At 38.4% G+C, this 11,987-nt stretch overlaps 1 protein-coding gene across 2 annotated transcripts in view; it reads right to left on the minus strand.

Moving 5' to 3' along the window:
• LOC107703575 (ephrin-A5b-like) overlaps positions 1–11,987 on the minus strand; it is a 62,169-nt gene that overhangs the window by 20,150 nt on the left and 30,032 nt on the right. For both annotated transcript variants that reach the window (XM_016506256.1, XM_016506255.1), the window contains one exon: positions 3,254–3,546. In XM_016506256.1, coding sequence (XP_016361742.1) covers positions 3,254–3,546 — 293 coding nt within the window. The remainder of the gene's footprint in view (positions 1–3,253; positions 3,547–11,987) is intronic.

An 11,987-nucleotide genomic window follows, 5' to 3' on the forward strand; every position in this document is an offset into this window, starting at 1 on the left:
AGCTTTGTAAAAATTGACGCGTTTCAGAAAGGCGGGGCATAGAGGAGAAACAATAATGTACAGTATGTGGAATTTTGTGTTTGTGTATGTGTTTTTTGAACCTTAAACCGCATAAACACATAAATACACAAAATAATGTTCTTTTTAGCAACGTCATATGACCCCTTTAAAATCATCATCTTTTATGATTCACAGAATAAAGAAACTCATGTTTGGAACAACTTGAGGGTGAGTAAATGATGAATGAATTTTCATTTTGGGGTGGACTATCACTTCTATCACTATCACAAGAAATATATCTGTTTCTTTAGTAAACAGTTTTGTTCAAGGACAGGCTGTTACTCTTACAGTTCCTTATAAAGTTACTCGTCATTGGCAAGTAACTAATTTACTCATCAAAGCCATTTTGCTTATAAATTGCACTTGACGTGTTAATTTTGGACCTTAATTACTGTAAATGTGACTGCCTGAATGCTCAATGCCAGTAAGAAATACACATCTCTAATTTCAAGGCTCTCGCTGAAATTTTTTAACATAAACGGTGACAATAATCAACAGTCTCGGCCGTATTAAGATGATTTCATGGGTGGCTTATATGACAAACTCTCATTCTGTCAGTCATCAGAATTCCCTCGCTGTCAGCATGCGGCATGTAACTGACCTCTCATTGGCCGACATTAAGACTAGACTACTACAACAACTCTGCTTATTCAAAGACACTCTACACTGTCATGGCCCGGGCTGCTCATCCACGTCTCATTTCCCACACGGCCGACACCAGATCCCTGTGTAGTTCTCCACCCGAGCCAGCCAGGGGCAATAAACCTCCCAGACACCACTATTTCAGCTATGAGTTGAGAGATCAGATGCGATGTAACCGATAAGTCTGATAAATGAGGGAAAGATGGATTGATGCTCTGTCTTTGAGTTAAGACGCACACCTATCTCTTTTCTCACGCATTCTTGAGTGCTTTGAGAGCGCTTTGTAATGTGGGGAATAGTTTTGGCTCAGGTAGCGACTATGCCACTTATAAGCAAACCGCAAAGTACAGGATTCTTATCAAAGCTACAAATCAGGTCTTGCTTTAAGCACAAAGTGGGAATGTTTCTGGTTTACCTTACAGCATTATGAAGATGGAGGGACTAGACTACAAATAGCAGTCGTGGGCTTTTGAAGCGGGCTCATATCAGACAGCCTGCACTACCGTTGGCCCTGCTCACGCAGGAGGGAGAGGCCGACTAAAAACCTTCCCTTGAAATTGGATTTCTATCCTCTGAGATTAAGATCAGACTTCCACAGTGGCCATATTGGAAAAACATGCTGCCTTGAGCCGTTCAGGATTGTGAGTTCAACTGCAGCCATCAGAGCATGTTCACATTTGACCTGCAGGGCTGGGCCTTCTGATCCCCCCTGATCACTTCCTGAGTGGGCCGGGCACGCTGACTGACAGCACAGAGCCCGCGCTTGTTACCCCTCTGCTCTCCTGGAGCGACCCCTCACTCAGAATGATTAGCCACCACACCAGCTAACAAAGACATTCTGTCTAACCAAATCATGACAGGCAGACATCAAACTAATGAAGAGAATGATTCAGGAAAACTTGGTTAAAATAGACTTAAAATTAATAGATTTTTTTGCCTCTGGCTACATGATGTATTTTAAAATATCTATACAAATCTTTTATATTATACAGTATAAAATTGTGTAAAAAAAAATAAATGAATTAAATATAAAAACAGCAACTGTTTTTATAGCAAAATATCTACAAATTTTGTGAAATTATTTTCTACACCGTATGTATCAAATTATACAAAAATGGCTAAAATAATAATAGAAAATTAAATGGTACACATTGTCAATTGTAAATAATACTGTAAAAATTTAACAGTAAAAAAATATCAATTTATATAAAAAACAATTTATTTTTAATTACAATTTTTTTTAATTTTTTTTTTAATTTAATTTAATTTTTTTTCAATTGTTAATTTATTCAAATAGCTTGGTATTACAATATATTCAAATATTTTCTGCTTTCTATTTCTAGTTTAAAACAGTTTGTGATATGATCAAGGTTACTGAAAGCCGCTGTGTACTTGAGATAACATTGTGCAATCACTCTAAACTGCAATGCTTCAACTTGAGCAGACTGGCATGCTGTTTATTTTGTTTCCTTTACTCGTAATTCCGTACAAATGGAGAAACTTCCTCTTCTCTTGAGAGAGCCCATAACAGTGGAATCATGACACTGAGTCACACAGGAGTGAGACGTGTGCACTATGAATCCTTGTTTTCCAACTCGCATTAACTGTAAAACCCCTCATAGTATCTGACAGCTCCATCACTTCAGTCGAGATGTTTCCCATCCTATTATTCTTACTCACAGGCCTTCTGGGAAAAAAGTAAATTTTACTATGTTGCAACATCTCAGATAGACACCCACATTCATGCAAAACATCCATATCTCCTGCTGGGATCTAACCCCTAAATGCTATGTACCGTGCATTCCAATCTGTCTTTTTTCTCAGTCTCCATGTACTTATCCACTGTTTCTATTACTTCCCCCTCTTCATTCTCCTATTCCTTCCTTTCACATCTCATAAAAACATGTCCATCGTTTTATGCGCCCATGAGATCTGTCAGATCATCAGGTCGGATTCCGCCAAATTAAACGCTCCACATCTCCTGTGTGCGCCGGCATAAATGAACCCATCACGGCCCTGAGCAGTCTGAGCAGTCGGACCACTCCTGTGCCTTATTTTGTCTTCCCACTCCCGCCCTGTAGGGATCTGACTCCAGTTGTAAAAACATGGGTTTAGATGCTTGTTTTTAAGAGCCCTCTCACGAGCAAACGAAAGCTGAGACTAGGAGTTTGTAACAAAGACTCTTTAGAGGAAGACCAAGATGTTTTTCCCTGAGGTTCATGTTTTCCTTGTAGCCTGTTTGCCAAGACTCCTGAAAAACACAGTCATACTTGGCAATGCCTTCGTTTCCTTAATGCTCGTAATCAGACACTTGTCTTAAAAGTATACCATTAAATGCAAGACTTGAGTTGCGTTATCCTCCGTGAGGACGCTAATACAACATCCTTTTCCAGGCAATGCAACTTTTTCCATGTATAAACGGAAAGCCAATCTTACAAATCTATTTAACATGCACAGCGTCTGGTTTTGGATATAGAAATCATAAAACATCACTGAGATACAAATCACTTCAACACACAAAAAAAGAAAGAAAAATCAACATGATACTCACAGATATAGTAATATTCTCTGCCTGGCCGAAATTCAAATCCCAGTGAGAATGGTGTGAAAAGCTGAAACTTCTCAGAGAACTTCAGCGGACCGTTGGGCGAGTGGGGCCGGTTGCACTCCCAACGCTTGAAACCTTTCGCCGTGTGGTCGCAAGAGCTGTAGCCGTCGTAGTTGACCATGTAGAGGACGTAGTGCTCCGTTTTCTCCTCAGGGACCGTGTCAATGTAGTGGGGACAGTATACGTCCAAATAATCGTTAATGCATACATCAATGTGGTAGTCTCCTCGGTAGAACCTGTGACAAAAAGAAAAGCGAGAGGCCGCAGTGAGTATATATGATATGAAATATTAGCAATTCAGTTACTCTCATTCGTATGTTTTACGAGCCATCGAGGCCCTACTTCACAGAAAGGCCACTTCTGGAGGAAGCCACTTATTTGAGAGCAATTACCGCAAATGTGAAAGCACGTAAATCATCCAATCCGAGTCCGCTAGGGCTCACTGAGGATCACGAGGAAAATTCATAATCCTGTCGTTGACGTGGATGCTTTAAATATGCCTGAAAGAATGAGTTTTCCATGGGCGAGAGATGACAGCTTGAAATATGGCACTCCGAGGAATGTTTTAGAAGAAAAAATGTGCATCTCTCGTGCCAAAACGGCCAACTATTCCAGATTTACATCTTGTTTATTGTAAATCGAGATGACCTCTTGAGGATCTAACCAAATGTGAATGTCAATGGAATGTGTGCGACTTCATTTCGACAAGAAAGTGATTTAAAAAAGATAGACTCCCATAGGTTCCATAAGAGTTTTGTGAAGATGGATATGCTCAGGTCAGCTATGTTTAGAATCAGTGCAAAAAATATTATATTTACACCAAAAATGAGGGAACGTGATTGTGGGCTGGTGACTGGATTAAACATGAAGGACGCCCAGGATTTGGTGGGAATTTTCAGGGTGTAAAGCTAGTGGACACCCAGCAAGAACCCTGGGGAGAGCCAGATGAGCTTCCACGCTAATGTGAGGTTAGCATTGCGATCCTGCTGTGGACAGAAGCACAGCTGGGCACACTGACATAAAGATTTCCACACATTACGGACAATAAAAGACTACTGAGAGCAGATGGAGCTCGAGACCTATCAGATTATCATTATGTGGATTTCAAACGCATTGCTGGAATACAGAGTTTCCCTGTAGGTTTGGCCGGCTTGGCGGTGGTTTGTGTGCAGAGTGTGTGTGTGTGTGTGGATGTGTATAGATGCTGCTCAAAATCTGCAAGCACTTTAGGGCTTTTTTGAACAACTATTGTTTACTACTCTTGGGAACTACATCATTTGAATGGAAAGAAAAATCTCAGCTGTGAAAAACATACTTCCTGAGTGATCACGCAGTCCAATGTTTCCAACTCAAAATCTGGCATTTGAAAGTGTGTAACATGCAAACGTCTTTTTATTTTGTCATTGGGTACTGGCAAAAACAAAGCTATTTCCTGATTAAATTTACTGGCTTCTTGTGTTTCCTGTCATCTTTTAAAGTGGAATGATTCAGTCTAGTATTGACAAAATTCAACACAGTTCTACAGTTTTCCAAAACTGGTGTCCAGAGCACTGGATCACGGAAAACATTACAAAACAAGAAAAACACATTTAAATAAGGTAATTTATTTAACACTAATGCATTAGCTTTAATAAACTAGCATTTATAAATGTTGGTTAATTTAAATTTTACATATACCAGCAAATATTTAACATTTCAAGTTATTCCAAACCATTTGTTAAACCACAAGTTTGAGGGGGTGAGATTTATTGTTTTTGACAGATGTATCTTACAAAAATAACGGTTTTCTATTTTACAGTATTTTAAAATGTCATTTATTCCTGTCATGGCAAATCAGAATTTTCAGAAGCCATTCCTCTAGTCTTCAGTGTCACATGATCCTTCAATAATATGCTCATTTGGAGTCAAAACATTACTTATTTTTATTAGTGTTGAAAACAGTTTTGCTGCTTAATATTTTTGTAGAAACAATAATACATTTTTTGCAGGATTCTTTGATGAATAGAAAGTTCAAAAGAACAGAATTTATTTACTTTTGTAACATTACAAATGTCATTTTTGATCAATTAAATGCATCCTTGCTGTATTAATTTCCCATACTTTTGAACTGTAGTGTAATTTTATATTATTTAAAGTATTATGGACAAACATGAATTGACAATAAACAATATCAACAGTATATTTACATTATCTGCTGTAACATTACTGTTAGTTCATGATACCTAATGCATTAACTATTGTAAACAAATTGGCCCTTACTTTAGAGTGTTCATTTCACGGGAATGCGTGAACTGATAAAAAAAAAAAAAAAGTAAATCTTCAATGCAATGTAAGTTACTTTGGATAAAAGCATCTGCCAAACACATAAATACACTGTGAAATGTGATTTGAGTCAAAGCTCATGTCCTTTCACCTGTCTATCATGTGAAATATCTATGTTAGATTATACTAAATAACTATTTCCCCTGGGTCACAAAGTTAGAGGACCAGACAACAACATATTAGCTCTCTGGTTAACAACACCTAAAGGCAACAGAGTGCTTTTCTATGTCGGTGTCAGAAAAATCAATGAGTGAGAGGATTGAGTCACATTGTGTCACTTTATAATATTCTTACGTGGCCTCTAAATCAAATGCCACCTCAGCATTTCATTTTCAATGTGTATCAGATGAGCTCCAGTGGGTTATAAAGAGATTTGACCCCATTAAACCCAATAACAGACAAACAGCTCATCAATGTTGGGCTTTCTTTCATGCGCTTGAAGAGCGATGGGCCAGCTGGTCAATAAACCACACAATGCTGTGCTAATTCATCATTAGGATTAAAAAAGAAGCTCATTAGCTGTTTCTATCAAGGCTACTAACACAAACATGGCACATGGCTGCATCAGAACAAGTCCTACAACAAAAACCTCCCATAACGATAATCCTCCTATTCAGCTGATTCTCTCCATCGCTCTTTCTCTACGTGTTCAAGCAGAGGGTTATGGGTGATGACCGGGGCAGGCCTGAGTCTAAAGAAAGGCAGGACACCGGGAGGCAGAGGGCTCATGGAATACATGATTAAAGTTGGTTCATCCCAAGGTCAGACTCCTCAGACTTAACAATAGAATGAAAAATGAAGGAGGCTCTTTACTCAAGAATTTCCAACGGAAGCCAATTAAATCAAAAGAACTCTAAGAAGCTGGCATTTATTTTCCCTAGAACTGAAGAAATGGGCAAAAATATCAAGCTGACATAGACATGCCTCAGGACAAAACAGCATTATTGTTTTTTAATGTGAAAACTCACCAAAATGACAATTCAAATGCTCCAACATTCCAAACCTGTATGACTTTCTTTATTATATGGAACACAAAAGAATATATTTTGCAGATGTTGTTTTGGACTCTATTGACTTAATTGTATGGACAAAATTTTTTTTCAAAATATCTCCTTTTGTGTTTAGAAGAAAGAATGTCATACAGGTTTGGAACGACATGAGGGTGAGTAATTTTGGGGTGAACTCTCCCTTTAGGCGCACCACCTTACAAATTCCTGCAGAGGGCGCACTTGAGGCAATGACTGACGTGACTCCCAGGGGTGTAGGTCAGCTAAGCCTTGAGCCCTCCAGGCCTTTCACAGTGGCACAGATGGAGGATCTCCTCCTCGGGTTACAGCTCTCGGCCAGCCGTGGAGCAGTTGTCCCATCATTCAGTGGGGAGGCAACAGTACATCTCCCAACGCCTCAGATATCACTCATTCACCCCTTCCAAAAGAATGTCTGCCCAGAAGCATTAACATCACAGACAAACAATGGCCTGCCAGGACTTCAAGCTGTGCTGGCTTGGCAAACGCCTCAAAAGACGGATGAAGGTGAAGGAGGGGAGAAAAAAATGCATATAAGAGCCACCTCTCTGTGAGCTTCCCATGGAAAACACTCCTTGTGAAATTTTCTTGAAGAGACAAGATATATGGTTCTCTACATTAAAAACATATTGGTGTTTGTGGGAGGCATGTCCATATTTCAGAAACACTGGAAAAGTACATTCAGCAGTAGATTAGAAAAAAAAAGGCTTGGGTTTAGGTATAGATATTTGAGGACGGATGTGTGGATAGAAGAAAGCAACCGAACATGAGTGAGTGAGAACGGGACTATCGGTCTTGGATGAGATTGTACTTGTCTAACAAGTATGATATGTGGAAAGTATTCACGATGCCACAGGTTAATCGTTCCACTCTTGTGTCATTGGAGTGCCGTATGGTATATGTCACTCATCAAACAATGGTTAATCCTATGGGTTCATAAACACAATAAACAAATGTATCTAAACGGCTGACCTTCATATCTGGCATTCACAATCTCTTAATTCAACTTGATTCTGATTTTGATTCATTTAGATTGAGTTCTGATTTCTTTGGGGTATATTTCAGTAATGTCAGTTTGGTTACATATGAAAAAAAATCTCAGTGTTTTTTAAACAATTTAAAAAAAAACAAAAGAGTAATTTTTGGGTGAATCAGGTTACACTGGTGGAAAAAACGTAAACATAAATATTAAAAAATGAATTCTGTGATCATTTACTCACCCTCATGTCATTCTAAACCTTCTGCAGAACAGAAAAGATTTATCTGTTCTATCTGTTCCACAGAAAAAAAGCATACAGGTTTGGAATGACATGAGGGTGAATAAACGAATACAGAATTTTCATTCTCAGGTGAACTGTCCCTTTAAGAATCAGTATTGAGAATGAGAAAATCAATATTTTTACCCAACCCTAGAAGAGTCTGTATTAACGTGGGCTTGGCGAAAGATTGCATATGGGACACCCTGTGGCCTTGTGAACTTCATGGACAAGTGCAAGCAGACATACTACTTATAAATAACATGCTTGTTTAGATTGAAAATCTCATTATCTTGAGTGGATCCTCTTTACTGCTGCAACTGAATATTGAGTAGATGCTTTACAGATCTCAAATAACTAGATTGACATGAGTGCTTGGCACCAAATATACTCTAGTGGCCTTAATGCAACATTGAGACCACGTGAGGTCAGAACTAGGGTCAGAGGTCATGGATCGGCCATTATTAACGAAGGCCTCCATATTCAAAAGAGAACGAATAGAATGACAGCGTGACCCTGGGGTCGTTCATCTAGTGAGTGTGTGACATGAAATTTATACACCGAACAAACAAATGCGAAGAACAAATTATTTGTTGAGAAAAACAAACAAGTAACATCTCAGCAGCACAAGCGAGAGAGAGGAAAGGGTAAGAGGCAGACTACGGACATCTAAGCGCACATGAACCTGCCTTCCACAGCAGGCTGGAGATCTGACTTTTCCCAGAGGGGCCATTGCGCGGCTTGAACTGCCCGGGTCGTTTTACAGTGCCTTGGGCAAAGCTGCTCTGCACTGAATCAAGACAATGTTGAATCAATTAAAAGTAGAGGAGCAGCAGTTAGCAAGCCACAAAGTCTGGCTTCAATCAGAAACCCTTGCTAATTGTCCACAATGCCCTCCCACTGATTTACGGGTGACTTAAAATAGTCTAAAGCACAACACGTTTTGTTTATGTCCTATTAAAGTCCTGTGTGGAAGTATTACCAGGGTGTTTTTCCAGAAAGTTACACTTTAATGTATCATCAGAGTGGCATAGCGCTGTGAGACCATACGAGATGAGAGAAAAGAGTGGGCGAAGAAGGTATGGTGACTGTCTGGCTTCCCTGAAAAGACAACTAGTCGCTCATAAGGAAGCACTACTCAGGCTAAGTTTCTGATTCACATGACCCATATATAAAAAATAAACATACATTTTTTACATTTATTCCTGTGATGGCAAAGCTGAAGTTTCCGCAGCCATTATTTCAGTCTTCAGAGTCACATGATCCTTCAGAAATCATTCTAATATGCTGATTTGCTACTGAAGATACATTTCCTATTATTATTTTTGAAAACTGCTGTGCTGTGTAATATTTTTGTTGCAAATATTTTCATGACACATCATGATAGTTTTGTAACATTATAAATGTCTTTACAGCCACTTAAATGTATCCTTGCTGAATAAAAGTACCTATTTCTTAAAAAAAAAATCCAAACTTTTTAACAGAAGTCTATATACACACACCTACAGCCTAATGTAAATATATATTTACAATGTTTATGATAAAATATTACATATAAAATATTGTTACATTTAAAATGTAAACATTTTTGGTCACACTTTATTTTAATGTCCAGTTCTCACTAAAGACTATCTATTAACTATGACTTTTGCTTCAATAAACTCCTAATTTGCAGCTTTTTAATATTTAGTAAGGTAGCTGTTAAATTTAGGTATGGGGTAGGATTAAGAGATCTAAAATATGGTCAGGCAGAATAAGGCATTAATATGTGCTTTATAAGTACTAAAAAACAACCAATGTGCTAATAATATGCATGCAAATAAGCTACTAGTTAATAGTGAGACTTGGTCATTAAATTAAAGTGTTACCTGATTTTTACACAGAATATGTCAATATAATATTTTTCAATAAAATGTATATTATTATTATTATTATTATTATTATTTCAAACTGGTTGACCAAAAAAGCTGGGTAAGCAGCCTGGTGGAGAGAGAAGCACATCAGCATCCCATGATGAGGACCACCAGCATCTAAAACACTACACACACTGACCAACTATTCTGTTTTTATATTAGTATTGGAGGCAGAGAGAGTGAGGGTGGCCTAGAGGCTGGCATGGAAGCGTTTTTACCTTCAACAAACGCAGCAGCGCCAGAAAAAACAGCACATGCAACGTAATGTAACATCTAAACATAGAGCCCCCTCAGAGTGCCAAGCATGCCGTGCTCATTCAGGCCCCCCACACCTGGTGCTCTCAATCTCCCCCATCCAACCCAGTTCATCAGAACCCTCAGCGGCCCTGTCAGAGCTTCCTCCATTAGCCAACACACCCTGCAGGGCCGAGAGCCAACAAACAGCCACACGCACACAAAAAAAACTTTGAGTATAACTAAAAAGCATGCGGCCATAATTTAGGAGAATGTTTTAAAATCTTTACACATGACTTCAAGAGAGAATGTAAATGTGAAATCCCTTTAAAATTAACATTTCGTGCTTCTAAGATCTATTTGTATGGTTCAGGACATCCCTAATCAAACAGTACCATGGTATTACTATCTGATATCATCAGTGTGCCATAGTACCACCCCAGAAACGGCTGTCTGCAACGAAAAAAAAAAAAAAGCTGAATATGTATTGCCTGGGGGAAAAATTGTATGCATGTACCATATGTCGCACCAGTGGTATTGACTAGATATGGTCTCATTGCTTTGGACGAGAAATACCTCCAGACCTCATTTGAAGTTGTCTCATACTGACCGGGAAGGATTAGCTCACTGATGCATCACATATTGTGTTGTACGGACAGCATCGCCAAATAGCATTCTGGGAAGGAAACCTTCAGGAAAGTTAATTTTCCTCCACTGAGGCAGTCTGGGCATGGGCAGCCCCAGCCCATATAATCAGCAGGATTTAGAATCTCCATCTGATGACAGGTGATTAAAGTAAAACAAGAACACCTTTCCATAAATCAGAGCAGGGTGTTCCTGCCTTGGTCTCAACTGAAGATGAAGGGATGGAACCGTGACACAGATGTTTCTTATCTCCGTGATCGAGCTAATAAACAGTGAGTTGAGTATATATTGCTCTTCGGCAAGACGTTCCGTGTCTGACTAAACTTATGTTTTTAGTGGAGGGAGAGCTTTCCTTTCATTCCGGGTGCTTCCTCTGCTATCTGCATTCAAGAGCCAAGGGCTCCAAGTTCATCAAGTCCTCATGAGGAAAATATTTATTATGGGCTGTGGTTGTGTGATTGACATCACAACATAACATCCTGGATTAGTGGTGGAAAGAGTACTGAAAAAATATACTCAAGTAAAAGTACCATTACCTTCCAAAAAATGTAGTGTGGGTAGAGTAAAAGTACTTGTCCAAAAAAACTACTTGAGTAAGAGTAAAAGAGTAGCCTATTTAAAAGTACTCATGAGTATTGAGTAGTGAGTACTGAGCTGTGGATTCTACCCCCTCATAATAAATGCTGTACACCGCAATTTATCCATTTTAAAAACGTTGTACATTCTGTAATTCATTATCTTGTTTGTCATAAAGAATGAAGAATATCTATCATCCAGCAGTTTTAATTTTGACTGCCAACTCTTTAAAATACATTAAAACAGCACGGAAACGATGAAAATCGTGAAAAAAGATGAAAGTTATTCTCAATACAATCATCCACATTTAAATCATAAAGTTTGAAAAAAATAGATTTAAAATCATGTGTAAGGCCACTGAGACAGCATGCTGTTGTTGCACATAAAATATTAATGTTTAGAACAGTGCAAATACAAACACCATTAGAAACTCATAGTTCAGCATCACACACCATGATATGGGTTAAAATGAGAGCCCATTTCTCTCCAAAATGGTGCCAGTTTTAGCGTTTTGCAATAAAGAAATAAGAATAACTAAACTTGATCATTTATGTTACAATTTTAACATAAATGCACTTCTAAAAGGATGGCATCATGCCATAGCTACCTTTTACACATGTACTCGAATTGTTATGCTGATAATACAATTTGTAAGGAAAAATACATTAAATAGCGAAGTATTTCTGGGGAAACTTTTTCAAAGGAA

Source organism: Sinocyclocheilus anshuiensis, unplaced genomic scaffold, assembly GCF_001515605.1.
Source record: "Sinocyclocheilus anshuiensis isolate Anshui unplaced genomic scaffold, SAMN03320099.WGS_v1.1 scaffold330, whole genome shotgun sequence".
In the NCBI taxonomy this organism is placed as follows: Eukaryota; Metazoa; Chordata; class Actinopteri; order Cypriniformes; family Cyprinidae; genus Sinocyclocheilus; species Sinocyclocheilus anshuiensis.